Source organism: Podarcis vaucheri (genome assembly GCF_965113315.1).
Source record: "Podarcis vaucheri genome assembly, chromosome: 17".
Classification (NCBI taxonomy): domain Eukaryota; kingdom Metazoa; phylum Chordata; class Lepidosauria; order Squamata; family Lacertidae; genus Podarcis; species Podarcis vaucheri.
The window spans coordinates 2,157,174-2,178,927 of NC_138755.1; the positions used below are offsets into that span (position 1 = coordinate 2,157,174).

At 46.8% G+C, this 21,754-nt stretch overlaps 1 protein-coding gene across 1 annotated transcript; it reads left to right on the plus strand.

Moving 5' to 3' along the window:
- Positions 1-1,540: 1,540 nt before the first annotated feature.
- LOC309522526 (intercellular adhesion molecule 2-like) lies at positions 1,541-21,337 on the plus strand. The gene is made up of 6 exons (XM_082205881.1): positions 1,541-1,855; positions 2,991-3,056; positions 7,263-7,520; positions 10,705-11,022; positions 13,702-14,022; positions 20,231-21,337. Exons 2-6 carry the CDS (start codon positions 2,993-2,995, stop codon positions 20,338-20,340), a joined length of 1,071 nt encoding a protein of 356 aa, XP_082062007.1. The 5' UTR covers positions 1,541-1,855; positions 2,991-2,992; the 3' UTR covers positions 20,341-21,337.
- Positions 21,338-21,754: the final 417 nt, after the last annotated feature.

Here is a 21,754-nt window from a genome sequence, read left to right on the forward strand (position 1 = left end):
TGGAGCTGATGCAGGGAGAAGGAGGAGAGGAGAAGGAAAAAGAGGAAGGAGAAAAAAGAGGGGAGCCCCGACCTGGCCACGCTGCTGCCGCCACTGAGGAGGAGAGGTAGTAGAGCACCGGGAGGGCAAGGACATGTGGCCAAGTCCTGGCCCGACCCGATCCTACTCCATGGCGGCTAGCACTCCAAAAGAGCAGGCTGGGGCCCAGACGAAGGCCACGCGACAGAGGAGACCACAGAAGAGAAGATATTACTTCTTTTTAAAAAATAATAACTTTTTTTTTTAAAAAAAAATTCCTCTTTTCAAAAAAAAAAAGTATCCCCGGATTCTTTGAAAAAAATCTGGTAGCCTTACCCGACATTGCAGGGGGTTGGCCAGTGCGGCGGAGGGAGGGGTGAGAGTGTTGGCCTGGGCCTGGAAGGGACCAGGATTCGAATCCCCATTCTCATGAAGCTCATTTGGTGTGACCTCAGCCCAGTCACTGCCTCTCAGCCTACCAGACCTCACGGGGTCATTGTGGGCATTCAGTGAGCAGCGGGAGAGTCATGTACGCCACCTTGAGCTCATTGGAGGGAGAAAGGTGGGGAATAAATGCAATGAATGAATGAATGAATGAATGAATGAATGAATGAATGACTATTGGGGCCCCTTCCAGTTCTACAATTCAGTGATTCTATACAAGGGGAGAAGGGGCAAGACAATCCTATGCCTGTTTATTCAGAAGTAAATCCCACTGTGTTCAACCAGAACTTCAGCCTTCAGCACATGCTGAACTCTTGTTAGGGATGGGGAGAAAAGTGATTTGGTTTGGATTTTAATGCTAACCTAGCCAATTTACACTTTCTGGAAAAAGATGCAAACTGAAACATGGCTATCCTTAGAAAATTCACACTTCTCTGACTCTTGTGATGCAGTTCTAGCCAAATAATGTATGCAAATTGCATGTACTAGAGCAGAGGTTTTCAAGTTTTATGAGTTAACAGTTTCCTTGAGCAACTGCATTCTTCCTCCAGCTCCCCTGTAGGGAAACATGCTCAGAGTCTCAGGGGCTCAGTTATGTTGTTGTCCCTTGCCTGCTGAGCTGTCAGCCCCCAGCCCTCTTTTGGACACCCTCCCTTGTGGAGGGTTCCCTCAGCCTCCTCTGCTCGGAAACGCTCACTCGCATGCTTACTGTCTCCAAGGCCAGGGCCGCTACAACAAACAGCTGCACAAATCTCTGGAGAGAGGTGAGAGGGCATCAGAGGAGGGAGGGAAGGAGGGAGGGATGGAGGCCGGTGCCGCCCACTGCACCCCTGACCAACATTCAAGGTGCCCCCAGGTGCCACGGTGCAGTGGTTGAAAAGCACTAGAGGAAAGTGAAAATATTAGTCAAATTTACATACAAAAATGTGTATATTACAAGAAATTTTCATTAAAATGCTCACAATTGTTAATAAGGAATCCTTTTTAAAAACATAATTACAAATGCAAAATATGGATAACTGAACAGAAGGCCGGGGAAATGAGAAACTGAGATAAAGCAAAATTGATAGATTCAACTCCTCCCCCAACTCTTTCTCTTACTAAAAGCAGTTGCTTTGGCTAGGCTGTGCCTAGGCTGCTCCTCCAGAATGTTCTTTCTAGGCACTCTTGAGTTTTGCTGACTTATCTTCCTCTAGCAGAAAGGATACAGCGCCCTCAGCCCACCACCAGCAGAAGCCTTCTTATCTTCCCTGCATGTTGCTTGCTCTCCTTATATTCATATAGCTCATCCTGCAGTCTCACAGCAAGGAGAGAACACCAGCCTCACCGCCTGCCATTTCTCTTGCTTGGGTGCTCTTTACTCTTCCAGCCACTTTTGTCACTATCCCGGCAGGTAAGTGAGCCAGCCCCCTCCGTGTCACTTCTTGGGGACTGGGAAAAGTGCACAAACCCTGGGATTTCCTCTTCTAGCTAGCCAGAGGTGGGGTGGATAATGGAAGCCAAACTGCTGCCTTTGACAGAAGCTGCTTGGGTGGTCTTGTTTGGCCCATCATTCTTTCAGCCTGGCCAACCTGACACGGCAGTTGTTGAGAATAAAATTGAATAACCTCATGTATATCTCTGAGTTTCATAGAGCAAGGGGAGGAGAGGACATGGTGAAGGAAAAGAAGTAAATCTATGGGATTTGTGTTGCTACTTAATAGAAAAGCAAAGTCAATTCAATTGTTTATCTGCTATGTATATATCCCTTACCTCATTGAAAAAGATTACAAAACTGATTAAAAATTAAAATCAATTAAAAAGACAGCAAGAAGTCAAAATGAAAGGAAAGAATTAAGTTAGAATAAGTATGGCTGCAATCACACAAAGGAGAAAGTCCCTTTGAACTTAGTGGGACTTACTTCTATGATTGAAGATGCCCACGCTTGCATTGCAAGTAAGTAAGTAAGTAAGTAAGTAAGTAAGTAAGTAAGTAAGTAATGCCCTGCTCTGCTACTCAAAGGGTATTCAGGGTAGCTTCACACCATGAAAATGCAGAGGGAAAAATAGGTGTCAAAGAGGCAAAAGATCATATTTAAACTGCAGTAATCTAAAGGGAAACAGAAAGCAGCAGCAACAAAATTTTAAACATTACAAGACTGCTGCAAAAGAAAAAGAAATCAACTTGGAGTGTAAAAAAACCTAGATTGGGATCCTGACAGATCTCCACTGAGAGGATGTTTGAAAAGAGAATTGACAGTACTGGACACAATGGACCCAAAGCGGCTTCATATGTCCCTGATGAGAAAATTGCTGAGAATTGAAAATTGCAAGAAATATATTTATATTTCTTGACATTATCTCATGTACATTCCTCAGCATTTGGGTTGGTGTTGATGACAACTTTACAAACTCATCAATGGGTCATTGGGCAATGCTTCTAAACCAGAAGAAGTAAGCCAAGGGGAAAACCTTGGATTCCTTGTAAAGGTTGGTTGGAGAGAATTCTTTTGGAAGCTAAAACTCTGCTTTTCTCTCTTTCTTAACAGTAATGAGACCCTGGAAGCTCTGCATTGACTTTCTGTGGTGTGCTGTGACCCTCACGGCATTTCCAGGTCGGTGCTCCGAAACGGGGACTGTACACTCAGCTCAATCACATTTCAAAGGGCTCCTTCAGAGGAGCTATTTATTCAGCATTTGCAATGATTTGCTTGCACAAAGCTTATTTACCGGTTATTGATATTCATTCTGATTCGCTGGGAAGTCAAGTTGTATTGCAATGAGCATTTATTCTGATATGCCTGTGGGTTGTTTATAGGGGCCTGTCCACTTTGGGCATCGTTTAGAGGCTGACCCCCCCCCCCCCAGTCCACAGCCAGACATACAGCGTATGAGGAGCAGCTTAGGTCTTTCCCACCCATAGCAGTAGGCATTCCCTTTTGTGTTTGTCGCTGCCTTCTAATTTGTTGGTTCTGCTATACTATGAAATACAGATGGGGCAGGCACACAGATGGCTGCATGGGCACCATGGCGGGTTAAAAAAAACACACACAAAACTCCACACAGCAAATACACAAAAGTGTACAGTCAGGCCATTTCAGGCACACCATTTTTCATGTACTGTATTTTTCCATGTATAACACCCCCCCCCATGTATAACAACAGGGAACCAGGCAGAGGGCCTTTTCGGTGGTGGCGCCCGCCCTGTGGAATGCCCTCCCATTGGATGTCAAGGTGATGGACAACTACCTGACATTCAGAAGACATCTTAAGGCAGCCCTGTTCAGGGAAGTTTTTAACGTGTGATATTTTAGTGTTTTTGGGTTTCTGTGGAAGCCGCCCAGAGTGGCTGGGGAAACCCAGCCAGATGGGCGGGGTACAAATAATAAATTATTATTATTATTATTATTATTATTATTATTATTATTATTATTATTATTATTTTGGGGGACTCTAGATAAAGAAATCCCCCCATATGCACTATCTGTGTATAAACAACCCCCAATTTTAAACTTGAAAAAATATAAACACGGAAAAATACAGTAATTTATGCAAATAGCTGGTTTTGTGCAAATCTGGGGCGTCAAAAGGGAGAAAACTTATAAGGCTATGCTCCATTCAGGAGCACACCAGAAATATTTATGAGCATAGCTGAAAATGAAAGCAATGTGAAAGCAGCGGGCACTGAAAGGGGAGTAGCAGAAAGTGAAAATTGATTCACCCAAAACACCAAAACAAATCGTCTGTAACTCTCTTTAGTTTGGAGCCTCATTTCTGACGCGCAGCGTAAATTAACAATGCAGAGTTTTTAGGTGAAAGAATAAGAGCTTTATTGAATTAAACTTCTTCATAAACAACATGGTTCCAAACAGTTTGACTGAGCTTACATACTGACTTTGCTCACAACTGACTGACTGAAATCTTACTGAGAACACAGAGAGAAAATGGCTGCTACTTATAAGGAGAATGTCCCATGTCAGAGTGACTCCCCAGTTAGCAGGAGGCCCAAATGATTGTGCAGTCCCAGCCCTTCCCAGCCTGCTTGGCTGCTTCTGCTCTCAGGTGTCTTTGCCACGCAACAATTTCCCCTGATTTATAGGAAAGACCTGTATCTGGCAAACATGCACTTACAAGGAAAAGGCATCGAGATGGTGTTGTCTGAGGGGAACATCGTGTGAACTCTGAAGACTGTATAGGAACACAAACTGCTTATATGTGTCTGTGTGTGAAGAGACAGTAGATTTGTTGTGCTAGAGCCACAGAGTGTTTTAATCCATATTAATTGCACAAACCTAATTTCCAGTACAGTGGTACCTCAGCCTATGAACAGTCCTGTTAATGAACTATTCGGGCAATGAACTCCACAAAACCGGAGGTAGGTGTTCTGGCTAGCAAACTTTGCCTCGGAAGCCGAACAGAAGCCGAGCAGTGGAAGGGCACCAGCGGCAGGAGGCCTCAGTGGGAAAAGTGTGCCTTGGTTTAAGAACAATTCGGTTTAAGAATGGACTTCCGGAACAAATTAAGTTTGTAAACTGAGGTACCTCTGTATACACTTGATTTAGTGACCATCTGGAAGTATTTAAAGTGCTGCTGTTAATTTTTCTATATGGTTTGGGACCTTGATACTTATTGTAATTTATTTATAAATATATTTATATAGCAGTACATCATAAAAATATATCACAATGGTTTACATATCAGGGGGCTGGACCTTGTCCCTTCCAACTATACAATTCAATTAATCTATGAACAATATAAAAGCATAAAAACAAGCAATAAAATCACAAAAAGTTAAAAACAAATTAAACGTGAAAAGCAGTTAACAATAAGTTGGAAGCAAAAAGCAAATAAAAAGAAACATTAATAAACTATAGTGGGAGATGTACTCTTAATTGCCTGGTGGAACAGAAAGGTTTTCAACAGCTGCTTAAAAGTTGGCACAGAAGGCACCCACTGAATCTCTATTGGCAGCAAGGATGCCACCTTGCCACCACAATTTAAGGGGCTGGTGCCACATGCCATGCACGAGTGATGTCAGCACATCATGCGCATGCCACAGGGTGTGTGAGAGTGGCGTGAGCACGCCAGCAGGCTGCACAATTAAAATCAGCATGTGCAGCGTGTGCACACAGCTGCTGAGGATCCCCCCATGTCTGGTACAGAGTTCCACAGGAGTGGGAGGATAAGATTAAAGGCTTGGTTTCTCATTGTTGTCATTGTTGTCAGACCTCACCTGGAGTACTGTGTCCAGTTCTGGGCACCACAGTTCAAGAAGGACACTGACAAACTGGAACGTGTCCAGAGGAGGGCAACCAAAATGGTCAAAGGCCTGGAAACGATGCCTTATGAGGAACGGCTAAGGGAGCTGGGCATGTTTAGCCTGGAGAAGAGGAGGTTAAGGGGTGATATGATAGCCATGTTCAAATATATAAAAGGATGTCACATAGAGGAGGGAGAAAGGTTGTTTTCTGCTGCTCCAGAGAAGCGGACACGGAGCAATGGATCCAAACTACAAGAAAGAAGATTCCACCTAAACATTAGGAAGAACTTCCTGACAGTAAGAGCTGTTCGACAGTGGAATTTGCTGCCAAGGAGTGTGGTGGAGTCTCCTACTTTGGAGGTCTTTAAGCAGAGGCTTGACAACCATATGTCAGGAGTGCTCTGATGGTGTTTCCTGCTTGGCAGGGGGTTGGACTCGATGGCCCTTGTGGTCTCTTCCAACTCTATGATTCTATGATTCTATGATTCTATATGAGCCTCACCAGCGCAGGGAATGACTAGAGACACTCCTGCAGATGGTCCTGAGGTATCCTGAGCCCAAGTCGTTCAGGGCTTTGTAATCAATACAAGAACCTTGAACATGGCTTGGTATCAGATAGGCAGCCAGTGGCAGCCGTTTCAACAATGGTGTCACATGTTCTCAACCAGAAGCTCCCAACAGCCTTCTGGCCACGGTGTTCAGCACCAGCTGGAGCTTCTGAACTAGATCCAGGGCAGCCCCACACAGAGTGCATGTCAGCAATCTAGCCTCAAGGTTACAAACATGTACTATAGTGAACAGACTTTCCCTGTCTAGGAATGGCTGTCCTTGGCGAACCAGGCAGCTGGTAAAAGGCACTCCTAACCACAAAGGACTGTTGGGCCTCTAGTGATATCCTGACCTGCTACACTCTCCCCAAGTTCGCCCATCCCTGGCATACCTTTTTCTGTCTTTTGTCTGTTCCTCTCTTATGGGTTACAGTTTTCTGCTTGACCCGTGCTTTCCAGGCACGGGTCTGAGCAGTTTTCCCTTTGCCCTGCTCCTTTCCAAGGGAAAACCTGTCCTTTCGTACTAAATTGGAACAAACGCCCATCTGGAGAAAACTTGAGTTGCCATTTGCTCTGGCTGAGTGCTAAAGAGTGGTTTTCCCCAGGGGAAAGCAGTGGAGCAAGAGGAACTGTGGACAAGCCCTTACTGCCTCCCATGTGCACTGCCTTGCCCCCGCAATTAAGGAGGCCCAGGGCCACACAATGTCAGCACACCGTACGCACATTCCCTGTGGCAGGTATTCATGATGTCAGCACCCGCCGCAGCATGCTTGCAGCATGCTGACACCATTCACGCACGCTATGGGGCGTGCTGATGTCCTGTGGTTTGCGCACGTGATGCAAGGATGCCCTGTGGCATGCATGCACGGCTGCAAAGAACTTTGGGGTGTCCTGGCCCCCCCACTCCCCCCTACTCAGTGCCCCTGCTTCCCCCAAACATTTCCTCAACATTTATATACCCTCCCCGCTATATTATTGCATTTTCATACAAGTTGTATCTGTTGTGTTTTCAGGGGCTCAGCAGGAGCAGGAGTTTCTGAGGATTTGGCCCATAAAGCCTGTGGTGGAATTTGGAGGCTCCATTGTATTAAACTGCAGTGCCAGTTGCAAGAACATTGTCCTGGAGACCAGCTTAAACAATGTTCCAGCAGGGGAGGGTCCTACTTGGAGAGCCTTCAGCCTCACCAACGTCAGCAGCTGGGAACCAAAACCACAGTGTTATGCTACATGTCAAAGTAATACATTTCAGGAAGCAGCCATCACCGTTTACCGTAAGTCATATTTTAGACTGCCTTGGAATAATCATTCAGCTCACCTTGAAGGAAAGTGGAGCTTACTCAGTGGAACACAGGGAGGGGTTTCCTCTGCTTAGAGCCACAGATTCAAATTCAGCAGGAGTCCAGACAAGAAAGTGGTTGAATGTGCACCCCACTGGCAGGGAAGTCTTTCTTTTTCCCACAGCCCTTGGAGAACTGACTGCTTTTATTGAAAGGGCTGGTGCTGGGCTGCTTTTATGGTAACTATTGGTATGTTTTAAACAGATTTCATATAGTTATATCGTTTTAATTCTACCAATATTCAGTTGTATTTTAATAATGGGCTTTTTAATGGTTCTTGTTCTTATCTGTAAGCTGTCATGAGTCCTGTCAAGGAAAATAAGAAATACAGAGTCAGACCTTGGGCCCATCCAGCCCAGCCCTGTAACTGAGAGCAGGTTCCCCAAGATGCCTGGCAGATATATTAACTGTGCACAAAAGCGTTTGGTTAAAATGAAATGAACACAGGACACAGGAAACTGCCTCCTGCCAAGTCAGACCATTGGCCCACCGGGCTCCTAGAGTGTATTGTCTGCACTCTCCGGAGTTTCAGGCAGGGGACATTCCCAGCTCCACCTCCGCCAGCCCAGTTTAGCCCCAAAACAACGTTGTGAACTCCCCTGAGATCGGCAGGTGAAGGGCGGTATACCAAACAAACAAAGACAGATGATGATGATAATCCTAAAACAGAAATAGCTTTTAGGAGATGCACGGATTCTGACTTTGTTGAAGGAAAGAATTCCACATTGAAAGACAACCAGTAGGAAAACCTTCCCCTGCAAAGCCCATCCAGTCTGGTTTTGGCACCCATCAAGGAAGTCTGGCTTCAGGGACTTGAAGTGATAACATTTGTGATGGAAGCAAACAAAGCAAATTTCCATTTCCCCGTTATTTGTGCATGTCAGGTTGCTGTTTTGCATAATTCAGCTGATTATTTTGCAGAATGTACATACAGGAGCTCTCTCTCTTGTGTGCATCCTGAAGGAGTTGGACACTAAATGCCCCACGATCCCTGGATGGAGGGGTGGTGGTGAAGTATGCCTAAACATGACAAGACCAGGAGGCCCTTGATCCATCTTTGCGCTCCTTTCCTCAGGTAGCACAGGTCCAAAAGCCCACAAAAGATCAAAACAAGAGCATGTCCTCTTCAGTGACTTCTTGCTCGCCTTGCGTTCTGCTGAGGTTCTCTCACGACAGCAAGCACAGGGCCCCAGAGTTCGCTCTGGTCCCAGCAGACTTAGTGGATTGGTGACAGCCTCTTTCCAGTTCCTGAGCCCCTTGGTGCCAGAGCAGCCTTACTCCAGGCTATGGGACTCCAGGAGAGACAGGTCCAATGGACCCGCCTGAGTGGCGCTTCTTGTGCCGGGGCCACAGGAGCCTCTCCGCTGGTGGTGGGGGCAGGAGACGCCTCTTGGCAGAGCCCCCTGTCCCTTGCTGCTGGCCGGGGAAGGGACTTCCCTCAGCCAGCCAGCCTCTGTCTCTCTCAACCTCTCCATTTGTCCGGACGGAAGCAGCTCTTCCCGCCTTGCCCGTCTTTGGCCAGGCTGCTGCGCTGGGAGTCTCCCCTTCTTGCTGGAAGGAGACCCAAGGAGACGGTGTTCTCACGGCTTCTACTTCTCCTGGCTCAGCCTTAGCCCTCCGGTTAGCTCCTGTCTGAATGCTCTCCCAAGACACTCCACACTGTCTTCAAGGCTAAGCCAAAAGAAGAAGAAGAAGAGTTTGGATTTGATATCCCGCCTTTCACTCCCTTTAAGGAGTCTCAAAACGGCACACATTCTCCTTTCCCTTCCTGCCCCACAACAAACACTCTGTGAGGTGAGTGGGGCTGAGAGACTTCAGAGAAGTGTGACTGGCCCAAGGTCACCCAGCAGCTGCATGTGGAGGAGCAGGGAAGCGAATCCGGTTCACCAGATTATGAGTCTACTGTTCTTAACCACTGCACCACACTGGCTCTCTCCTTTCTCTCGCTGTAGACAATTTCCACAGAGTGGATGTTACACACATTGGGCAGAATCACCTCATAATCACACTTTGCAAAGGAGGAAGCTGGAAGTGGGCTGAGAGGGGCTGCCTCATGGGCCTCATCCTTAAGGCCTGGGCACTCCCTCCCAAAACTCCCTGAAAATTCTATCTCTAGCTTTATCTCTATGCATGGGCCTAGCCAAGGGAGGGCAATGGGAAATCAAGGAAAACAAGAGAAATGCTTAACTAACTGACCAAAACCCCGGCTACGCCCAGGTCTCTATCTCTAGCTCAACACTCCCTCAGAAAATGCTCTTTTTATTCTCCCTCCCTCCCCTCTGGCTGGCTATCTTGGTAGCCAATCAGAGAGAGGCTCTCGCCCTCTGGTGGAATTCTGAGGGACTGCATGCCCAGACTGCTCTGGCTCTGCTGTCCGTCCCAAGAGGCGAGAGAGGTTGGGATTGGCCTAGGGAGGGGTGGGGTGCAGGTATACCGGAGAAGGATGTCAAAGTCGCCAGAGCTTTGTAAAGAAAGGTATAGACTTACTGCGAATCAGCCTGCCAGCTTCCCAAGCCTTTGCAGAAGTGGGACAGACGCCACAGCAGAGAGATGGCTTGTCTGTGCCCAAGCAAAGGCGCATAACGTTCTTCATACACAAAGCAGCATTTGTCACTTTGCCTAAGGCTTCCCGTTGCTTCACCTGCCCAGATGAGGGCATTGGTGGCAAATACCCAAGTCTGACAGGTAGTTCCCCTTCCTGGGCTCAGAGCCCAGTATCCCAAGCCCACAGGTAAGGACAGCATCACAGCAAAGCCATTTAGCCTATATCAAAGCAAGTGAATATAAGCATAAATCAGCTCACTGCTACAACCACCACCAGTTAATTGTGAGGTTATCTTGACTACCAAGTTGGTGTTAGCAAAGCTTCTGGAACAGTTCACCTTTGGTTCAACACACTTTGCAAAGGAGGAAGCTGGAAGTGGGCTGAGAGGGGCTGCCTCATGACCTCATGGGCCTCATCCTTAAGGCCTGGGCACACCACCCTCTGTCCTGGGAGCACGCAGGAAGAATTATTTCCAGAGGAGACACAGAGAGGCAGAACCTTCACCCTCATGTTCTTCTGCCCCTCTAAAATAGATAAACAAATGAAGAGTTGTCACTTTTTATTCTGTTCCAGGAGCTCCAGAGCGCGTAGTGTTGGATCCGCTGCCAGAGGTGGAGGTGGGTAAGGAGTATAATGTGACTTGTCGAGTTTTCGATGTTGCCCCCATCTGGAACCTCACCGTGACCTTGTATCAAGGGGAGAGGAGGCTGTATGTGGAGACCTTTGAGGACCACAGGAATCCTGAAGCCGGCAATGTTGTGGTGACAAGCAACAGCATCACCGCTCAGCAGAATGGCCACGGAGAGGAAGTCACCTGCCACGCAGCTCTGGACCTGAGGCCGGAAGGGCCCTTCTTGGAAAAGGCATCAAATAATCAAAGGAGAGTGGCATGTAAGTGGCTGTACCAGGGGAAGTTTGGGGCATGGGGGCTATGGCAGCACAAGTGTCTGGTTTTGAGGAGTTAAGGGCTTATCCACACTTTCCTCTTGTCCTGCTGCTTTCCCCCAGGGAAACCACTCTTTAGTGCTCAATTGGAGCAAACGGCGATTCAGGTTTTTCCCAGATTTCCATTTGTTCCAATTTATCGCTAAAGAGTGGGTTATCCCTGGGAATGGAATGGGGCAAGAGGAAAACCTTTTGGGCCTGTACTTTATAGATGTGGGACAAGCAGAAGTCTGTACAAGCACAGGTTTTTGTGAAGCTTACTGGCCCTCTACAACCTACCTAGCCTTGTCTCAATGTTGTATCTGAGGACTAATCCACACTTCCGCTTGTCCTGCTGCTTTTCCCTGGAGAAAACTGTTCTTTCACATTCAGTTGGAGCAAATGGCAATTTGGGATTTCTCTGGATTGATGTTTGCTCTGATTTAGAGCTGAAGAGCAAATTTTCCTTAGGAAGGGTGTGGAGAAAGTGACAAGTCACCTAGAGATCCATGCTCTCTAGGAACAGAACAAGCAGAAGTGTGGGTGAGCCTGAGAGTACCTTTTCTCCCCCTCTGGGAGAGAGCCAGTGTGGTGTAGTGGTTAAGAGCGATAGACTCACAATCTGGGGAACCGGGTTCGAGTCTCCACTCCTCCACCTGCAGCTGCTGGGTGACCTTGGGCCAGTCACACTTCTTTGACGTCTCTCAGCCCCACTCACCTCACAGAGTGTTTGTTATGGGGAGGAAGGGAAAGGAGAATGTCAGCCGCTTTGAGACTCCTTCGGGTAGTGATAAAGCGGGATATCAAATCCAAACTCTTCTTCTTCTTCTTCTTCTTCTTCTTCTTCTTCTTCTTCTTCTTCTTCTTCTTCTCTCACCACCCAGTCAGGAGCTGCACCGGGGGAGGGGGGATGAGAGCCACCCATTATTATTATTTTAAAAAGTTTCCCTCTGCACTCTCATACATGGGACTTGATATAGATATTGTTACAGAGGCAATCACAATCCCTTCCGAGCGGTAACAAGATCCCAGAGGTCCTGGCACTTAACCAGGGTTGCATTTCTGTTGAGAAATTAAGGCACAGCGGAGATAAATGTCTTTACGATATATGGTTCATTGTACACATATTCGCAACCTGAGTCTTGATGGAGGGAGAGTTCACAGCATTCTCCTTCCCAGCAGCACAGCAGCAGTGGATTCAGAGGAATCCTAAGCACCATCCCCTCATCCCTCTGCCACAGCCTGCTTCTGCCAGACAGCCAGACAGCCAGGCTGGCTGCTGCCCTTCCGTCCCTGCATGGAGCTCTGCCTATTCCCTCCCCTTCTTCCCAGAAACCCTTCCTCCCAAAATCTCTGTTGGAAAAGGACATCCTCTGCCCCCGTTTACCCTGGCAACCTTCACCTCTCAATTCTTCTGCTTCTGCCCACTTCTCATCTGCATGGTCCGTTGATCTTAATGGCCTGCCACTTAGTTCTCCTTGTGCTTATTTTAATGGCATCTCTTTTTGCAATCTCCTGAACAGGGGAACTGATTTAGCCTTTATTTCCACTGGCCTGGCATATTCCCTTCATACTCCAAAAATCAGCTAAATTTACTACATTTAGGATTATGAGGAATCTGCCCCCTGCCACAAAATCATAACATTCTAAAGCTATAGGCAGGGGTGGGGGTACATCAGGTCTGGAGAGTAATGCCCCCCCACCCCAGCCTCACTTTTCTGACCCTCAGGGTGACCCCGCCCATGCCATGTCCCTCTCAGACTCCTCCCTGCATCCTCCTGGAGGAATCTGTCCTTGAACTATGACAATGTCTGTTGCTTGCCTGGAGGGTGGATGAAGAGGTGTGCTTGCGGTTTGTATGTGTGTGGAAACCTCTGGCGTTTGCAGGCTTCAGATGTAGCCACCTCTGCAAGGGTAAGAGTCACAGTCGTTGCTCAGCTCACTCTTGCCTCTGGCTCACCACCGCCATGTGGCCCTTGGAAGATTAGGCAGTGCTCTCCTTGGGCCACACGCCTGCTGTTGGTCAATATTTATAATAAAATGGACAAATCAGTCTATTTCTGCCCCATGTCAGTTTTGTACACGCCTACTCACAAACCTGTTCTGTCCCATTTTCATATTAATCTATAATTTTAAACAAAACAATCAGTATGAAAATTAGCATTTAAATACAGGTTTTTTCTCCCCCAAAATGGCAATTCTAAATGTATTTTCTGCCCTACAAAACTAGTTTTAACATTTATTTTCGTAATGTTTTTGAACTAAGAATTGCACCAGCACATTTGGAAGGTGGCAATTTGCACAAAGCATATTCTGGGAGGTGCAGATTAGGTCAATTTGTACAGTGATTCAAATTTGTTTGCTAAAAACCATTGGCCATCACAAACCTGCAAACCATCAGGCGAGAGATCCTTTAAAAAATAAAAAGCATAGATGATCTTCAGCACATGCACATTGTCCCCCATGCGTCTGATGAGGATGGTGTAGTCAACACTAACAAGTTCAGTGTGAATCAAGGATGGCACTGCCAAGAGGCATTTGACGCATTCAGATCTTGGCAGCGCAGTGGACAGAGAAGAGGGACATGGAAGCCCAGTGGGCTGCCTGGCAATCTTAATGTTTCCCTTGCTTTATGTGTTATTTCAGACCCTCCAGAGCAGGTGATCATGGAGCTCCAGAAGTCTTCCACAGGCCAAAGCTGGCACTATAACCTGAAATGCCACATTGTAAGAGTGGCCCCCCTCAGCAAGCTCACAGTGACCTTCTTCAAAGGGGCAGAGAGGCTACATTCACAGAAACTCTGGAACTATACCAGGCCTGAGCGTGCCAACGTTACAGTCACCCACCCCATCACCCTGGGACCGTGGGACCATGGGAAGGCGGCTACCTGTCACGTGATGCTGGATTTCAGCCCCCACAAAAAGCCCTTCACTGCTGCATCCCGCAAGGTGGCACTCAGGACAGCTGGTGAGTTTGTAGGCATAACGTGCTCAGAGTCACCTTTTTAACAAACCAACCAGCCACTGTTTTATATGAATCAATGCTTCAGCTTAGGGCTTGCAACATTTAAGTGAGTTTCTCCACTTTGGGATTGTGCAGCTTCAGTCTCACCATAATGTATAAGAACCACTGTCCTCAAGTAGCATAAGTGCATAGCTACCACAGATAGCTACACAGATAACGCACAAACAAATACAAATACATTGATGAGAGAACAGATTCCTTCCTAACCAACCAACCTTCTCCAGCTTTGCAAGTGTTTTGGACTACATCAGCCCCCACCCAGGCCCTCATGGCCATGCTAGTTGAGGCAGATGGGAACTGTAGTCCAAAATAGCTGGAGAGTGCCAGGTTGAGGGAGGCTGCTCATCTACTGTCTTCTCCCTTCTCTGAGTGACAAGGGCAAGTGAGTGGGCACAGTTCAGGTAAAGAGTTGCAGCGTAAGGTTTCACTCATGTGTCCAAAGTGCCTTATATGTCCAGCATGCTCTGTAATTACTATTCAGACTGGCAGCCACGCTACAGCATCTTACCCACCCTTACCTGCCCTCCACACTTTCCAAGGCACAGCTCCATGTCCAAGCACTCTTTGTGTGTGTGTGTTTTGCTCCAGAGCTTTCCTCTCCTCCGAGGGCCTTCTGGCAGTTCCCTCACTGTGAGAAGCGAAGTTACAGGGAACCAGGCAAAGGGGCTTCTCGGTGGTGGCACCCGCCCTGTGGAATGCCCTCCCTTCAGATGCCTAGGAAATTAAGAACTACATAATTTTTAGAAGACATCTGAAGGCAGCCCTGTATCGGGAAGTTTTTAATGTTTGATGCTTTATTATGTTTTATATACAGTGGTGCCCCGCAAGACGAATGCCTCGCAAGACGGAAAACTCGCTAGACCAAAGAGTTTTCCGTTTTGGAGGTGCTTCGCAAAACGAATTTCCTATGGGCTTGCTTCGCAAGACGACAATGTCTTGCGAGTTCCTGCTGTTTTTTTCCTTCCCCCCCCCTTTTTCTAAGCCGCTTATCAGCTGATCCGATCAGCAGATAAGCTGCTAAAAGCCGCTAATAGCACTAATCCGCTAATCCGCCAATGGGCTTGCTTCGTAAGACGAAAAAACCGCTAGACGAAGAGAATCACAGAATGGATTCTTTTCGTCTTGTGAGGCACCACTGTATTCTGTAAGCTGCCCAGATGGATGGGGTATAAATAATAAAATTTGTATTAGTATTCCCTGTGAAAACCCACTCTTTAAAGCTAAATCAGAGTAAAGGGCAATCTGGGGGAAATCTGAATTGCCCTTTGTTGTGCTTCAGCTTTAAAGAGCAGATTTTTGCAGGGCAACCTCCAAAGTACAATATAACTTTTCAGGTACTGAAAGTTGATGCTGACATATAATCAGATATGCCCATTCAGCAATAAAGTTCTCTAAATTCACTGCATGTTCAGAGCTAATTTTGTGGGACATAAAGTGACATTGAATTTACTGTTTGAGAACTGATCCCAAATTTGTTGAACACAGTGAAATTGAAGCATTCAATTTGCTCATTAATGTTCCGGAGAACCTTGGCCTAAGTTAATCATAGAATCATAGAGTTGGAAGAGACCACAAGGGCCATCGAGTCCAACCCCCTGCCAAGCAGGAAACACCATCAGAGCACTCCTGACATATGGTTGTCAAGCCTCTGCTTAAAGACCTCCAAAGTAGGAGACTCCACCACACTCCTTGGCAGCAAATTCCACTGTCGAACAGCTCTTACTGTCAGGAAGTTCTTCCTAATGTTTAGGTGGAATCTTCTTTCTTGTAGTTTGGATCCATTGCTCCGTGTCCGCTTCTCTGGAGCAGCAGAAAACAACCTTTCTCCCTCCTCTATGTGACATCCTTTTATATATTTGAACATGGCTATCATATCACCCCTTAACCTCCTCTTCTCCAGGCTAAACATGCCCAGCTCCCTTAGCCGTTCCTCATAAGGCATCGTTTCCAGGCCTTTGACCATTTTGGTTGCCCTCCTCTGGACACGTTCCAGTTTGTCAGTGTCCTTCTTGAACTGTGGTGCCCAGAACTGGACACAGTACTCCAGGTGAGGTCTGGCCAGAGCAGAATACAGTGGCACTATTACTTCCCTTGATCTAGATGCTATACTCCTATTGATGCAGCCCAGAATTGCATTGGCTTTTTTAGCTGCCGCGTCACACTGTTGGCTCATGTCAAGTTTGTGGTCAACCAAGACTCCTAGATCCTTTTCACATGTACTGCTCTCAAGCCAGGTGTCACCCATCTTGTATTTGTGCCTCTCATTTTTTTTGCCCAAGTGCAATACTTTACATTTCTCCCTGTTAAAATTCATCTTGTTTGTTTTTGCCCAGTTCTCTAATCTGTCAAGGTCATTTTGAAGTGTGATCCTGTCCTCTGGGGTGTTAGCCACCCCTCCCAGTTTGGTGTCATCTGCAAATTTGATCAGGATGCCCTTGAGTCCATCATCCAAGTCGTTGATAAAGATGTTGAATAAGACCGGGCCCAAGACAGAACCCTGTGGCACCCCACTAGTCACTCTTCTCCAGGATGAAGAGGAACCATTGATGAGCACCCTTTGGGTTCGGTCAGTCAGCCAGTTACAAATCCACTGTGTGGTAGCATAGTCAAGACCACATTTTACCAGCTTCTTTACAAGAATATCATGGGGCACCTTGTCAAATGCCTTGCTGAAATCAAGGTAGGCTACATCCACTGCGTTCCCTTCATCTACCAGGCTTGTAATTCTGTCAAAAAACGAGATCAGGTTAGTCTGACATGACTTATTTTTCAGAAATCCATGCTGACTATTGGTGATCACAGCATTCCTTTCTAGGTGCTCACAGACTGTTTGCTTAATGATCTGCTCCAGAATCTTCCCTGGTATTGATGTCAGACTGACTGGGCGGTAATTATTTGGGTCCTCTCTTTTCCCCTTTTTGAAAATAGGGACAACATTTGCCCTCCTCCAGTCTGCCGGGACTTCGCCTGTTCTCCAGGAATTCTCAAAGATGACTGCCAGTGGTTCTGAGATCACATCTGCCAGTTCTTTTAATACTCTTGGATGCAGTTCATCTGGCCCTGGAGACTTGAATACATCTAGACTAGCCAAGTATTCTTGTACTATCTCCTTAGTTATTCTGGGCTGTGTTTCCTTTGCTGAATCATTTGCTCCAAATTCTTCAGGTCGGGCATTGTTTTCTTTATCGGAGAAGACTGAGGCAAAGAAGGCATTGAGGAGTTCAGCCCTTTCTGTGTCCCCTGTTTGCATTTCACCATCTTCTCCTCTGAGTGACCCCACTGTTTCTTTGTTCTTCCTTTTGCTACGAACATACCCATAAAAGCCTTTTTTGTTGCTTTTAACCTCTCTAGCAAGCCTGAGTTCATTCTGTGCTTTAGCTTTTCTGACTTTGTGTCTACACGTGCTGGCTATTTGTTTGAATTCCTCTTTGGTGGTTTCCCCCCTTTTCCATTTTTTGTACACATCCTTTTTAAATCTTAATTCAGTTAAAAGTTCTTTAGATAGCCACCCTGGCTTCTTTAGGCACCTTCCATGTTTCCGTCTCATTGGTATTGCCTGACGTTGTGCTTTTACTATCTCCCTCTTAACAAACTCCCAGCCATCATGAACTCCCTTTCCTTTTAGTATTGCTGTCCATGGGATCTCACCCAGCACTTCCCTAAGTTTTATGAAGTCGGCTTTCTTAAAGTCAAGAAATTGAGTCCTAGTATGCTTGGCTGCTCCTTTCCACTGTATAGTAAACTTCAGAAGAGCATGATCACTCGCGCCTAATGATCCTTCCACATCTACCCCACTAACCAGGTCATCAACATTGGTTAGGACCAGATCTAAAATGGCTGTTCCTCTTGTTGCTTCTCCCACTTTCTGGACAATGAAGATGTCTGCAAGGCCAGTGAGGAATCTGTTTGACCTTATGCTCTTGGCTGAGTTTGACGTCCAACAAATATCCGGGTAATTGAAGTCCCCCATTACTACTATCTCCCTTCCTTTTGCATGCTTGGCCATCTGTTCCAGGAAGGCATCATCTATGTCCTCCGTTTGGCTTGGGGATCTATAGTAAACTCCCACAATGAGGTCACTGTTATTCTTCTCTCCCTTAATTTTGACCCAAATGCTCTCACTTTGACTTTGAGGTTCTAAATCTTGGATCTCTTCACAGGTATACACATCCCTGACATATAACACCACTCCTCCTCCTTCCTTGTCTGGTCTGTTTCTCTGAAAAAGATTGTATCCCCCCATTATTACATTCCAATCGTGGGACTTATCCCACCAGGTTTCAGTGATGCCTATTATGTCATATTTAGTTTGCTGTACCAAGAGCTCAAGCTCATCTTGTTTATTTCCCATGCTTTGCGCATTAGTGTACAGACATTGAAGTCCATTAATCATTCCCCCGTGTCTCTTATTTAAGGATTTTTTCCTCCCACCACTAGGTCCGCGTGCTGTTTGCTCCATTTGGTCTTTGACATTTGGATGATCATCTTCATCAATTGATAGACTCCTACCTTCAGGAGCACTGTCTCCCTCCCCCACATTAGTCAGTTTAAAGCCCTCGTGATGAGGTTTCTGAGATTTTTGGCAAAAACATTTCTCCCAACCGTTGTGAGGTGCAGCCCATCACTTGCCAGAAGTCCATCTTCAAGAAACTGCAGTCCGTGATCTAAGAATCCAAACCGTTCCTGTTTACACCATTTGCGAAGCCAGCTGTTCACTTCCACTATTTTCCCCTCTCTCCCTGGGCCACGTCGTTCAACTGGGAGGACAGACGAGATGACAATTTGTGCATTTAGTTGCTTCAATTTCCTGCCGAGAGCCTCGTAGTCTCTTTTGATCTTCTGGAGGCTATTGCTTGCAGTGTCATTGGTTCCCACATGAACGAAGAGGAAGGGGTATTTGTCAGTGGGTTTTATGATTCCTTGCAGTTGTTCAGTTACATCTTGGATCTTAGCCCCGGGGAGACAGCACACTTCCCGAGACATCTTGTCAGGCCGACAGATCACTGCTTCTGTTCCCCTCAGTAGGGAATCCCCTATCACCACTACACGCCTCCTCTTGGGTTTGGTCGGGGTTCTTCCGTGAGCTGTCCGTTCCAAGGTCGCCTGCACATTCCCTGAGGACTGACTTTGCTGCTCGTCTTCATATACCTGATCGACTGTAATGAGGGAGAGATCCTCAAATGGAGTCTGCTCTTTGTCTTCCATGCTAGGGGAGAGGACCTCAAAGCGATTGTGTATTTCTAAACAATCAGAGTGAACCCTGGGCCTCCTACTTCTTTGAGTCACGTTTCTCCATATATCTGGCTCCTGTGTTGGTGAACTATCCTCCTTCTCAGGGGAGTCCCCTGTCTCTTCCTTGGTGGGGACGGTGTGCTCTGTTGCTTCCAAGAAGAGCTCCAGCTCTCTAATTCTTTGGAGCGTAGCTACACGTTCCTCCAGTTGCTGGACTTTGTCTTTTAAGAGGGCAATCAACATACAATTGCTGCAGGTAAAGCTGCCTGCAACCTTTGGCAAGATGGCAAACATTGCGCAGGAATTGCAGGCGACTGCAGCTGTTCCCTCCCCTTCCATCTTGAGATCGTGCCGTTGGGGGTGGCTACAGAGGTCCTCCATCATAAAAAGCTTGAAGACAGGAGAAATAACTTCCCCCACAAAAAAAAACCTAGGTCTCCCCCAACAAACGTTTGAGACTAGCTCCCCTAAATCTAAAAGATGGGTATAACTGCCCTGCAACCTCTGATAAGCTCCTCCCACAGCTAATCCCCTGCCTCAACAGAAACCCTGCCCCCTCTGACCTTTACACAGGGAAAACAGCTAATCAGCCACAAGGAAACACACACACACAAGAAAACCCTTTTTGCTCCTTCAAGTTGGGCAATATGATGAATGTTTGTGTTTTTTCTCTCCCTTGGATCTAGATCAGAGGTGGGGAACCTTTGGCTCTCCAGATGTTGTTGGACTACAACTCCCATCAACCTTCTCTCTTGGTCATGCTGGCTGGGGTTGATGGGAGATGCATTTCAGCAACATCTGCAGGTCCACAGGCCCCCACTGCTGATTTAGTTTGCCTGTTACCTTTGCTGATGTTTAGGGACATTGCCTGCCCCGCCTCCCTGCTTTCCTCTTCTCTTACATTTCTTCTCACTTTCAGAATCCTGCACAGCTATAGTTGTAGCTGCTTCTTCTATAGCCATGCTATCCCTCCTGCTGGTGGGCATTCTCGTCTACTATCTGGTCTGGGTGCCTGCAGCTTCTAAATAGAACCCACCCAGGAGGGCAGAACAAATGTCAAGCTAAGTAAGTTGAAAAAGCTTTGTCACAGAGATAAAGACGACCGCACAACTTGTGTTTTATGAGCATCCAATACTGAAGCAATGAGCTATGAGTCATAAAGCAACTATGAAGCATTTTGTACATGGAAAAGTACTGTGAACCTTTTTTTTAAAAAAAGTAGCACAAGCCGGAATCACAATCAGACTTGGTCTTGAGCCTGACACCCAGGGGAGGTGGGGAGAGGCATGTTATCAGGCCAATAGCCTTATTTCCCTCCACTGCTCACTTCCTTCTCCTGGAGGTGCACCAATCAGATGCCCAAGTGACACAGTAGCTGTCTGGATGATGTGCCACCCATTCATTGTTTTTAAGGACCTCTCATATTTCAGAAGCTTTGTCTACAACCAGCTGCACGAATATAAGACGGGGAATGCCTGGCTTGCCGATAGAATTGTAGAGTTGGAAGGGACCCCCAGGGTCATCTAGTCCAAACCCCTGCAATGCAGAAATCTCAACTAAAGCATCCATGACAGATGGCCATCCAGCCTGTGCTTAAAAACCTCCAAGGACGGAGAGTCCACCGCCTCCCGAGGGAGTCCATTCCATGGTTGAACAGCTCTTACTGTCAGAAACTTTTTCCTGATGTTTAGTCAGAATCTCATTTCTTGCAACTTGAAGCCATTGTTTCAAGTCCTGCCCTCCAGAGCAGGAGAAAACAAGCTTGTTCCATGCGACAGACCTCGAGATGTTGGAAGATGGCTATCATATCTCCTCTCAGTCTCCTCTTTTCCGTGCTAAACATATCCAGCTCCTCCAACTGTTCCTCATCAGGCTTGGTTTCCAGACCCTTGATCATCTTGGCCGCCCTCCTCTGCACACATTCCAGCTTGTCAACATCCTCCTTAAACTCTGGTGCTCAGTTGTCACCAACTGACACTGAGTCACTTTGATAGGGAAACTTTGAGCTCAAATACATACCAATGAAAGAAAAACAAAAAGGGCATTTTTTTCCTTGAGGGGGGAAAGGTTCTCCTTTAGAGGAATCTTTGCGCATTGCATCCAAGTGAAGAAACAAGAAAAGTGCAGTGAAGCTTTTCCTGTCCTATTTGTCTTGCCCCACTGCTACAGTGCATGACTGTGACTTAGTCGTGTTAAATTCATGCCAAAACCACAAGTCTATTGTCAGAGCTGCTACCAGGTCCCAGCTCACATAGGACCACGCCACACAGCGTCCACTTTAAAAGAGTCTTTATTGAGTTACAGGTTTCATTTCCGAACTGCAGCGTGCAGCTCTACACCTTCTGCTCTAGGTCGGCGAAGACCCGTCTGAGTCCCCGCCTCTTGCACACCAGCTTAATACCCTGGCCTTGCTCCACCTCCTTCGCCTCTCCCTACGTCTCTG

Excerpts from the sequence above, each read along its gene's own strand:
- LOC309522526 (XM_082205881.1), top strand. The coding sequence starts at position 2,993 with ATGAGACCCTGGAAGCTCTGCATTGACTTTCTGTGGTGTGCTGTGACC. Across the intron at positions 7,521-10,704 it reads AGCAGCCATCACCGTTTACC|GAGCTCCAGAGCGCGTAGTG; the intron begins GTAAGTCATATT and ends ATTCTGTTCCAG. Across the intron at positions 11,023-13,701 it reads TAATCAAAGGAGAGTGGCAT|ACCCTCCAGAGCAGGTGATC; the intron begins GTAAGTGGCTGT and ends GTGTTATTTCAG.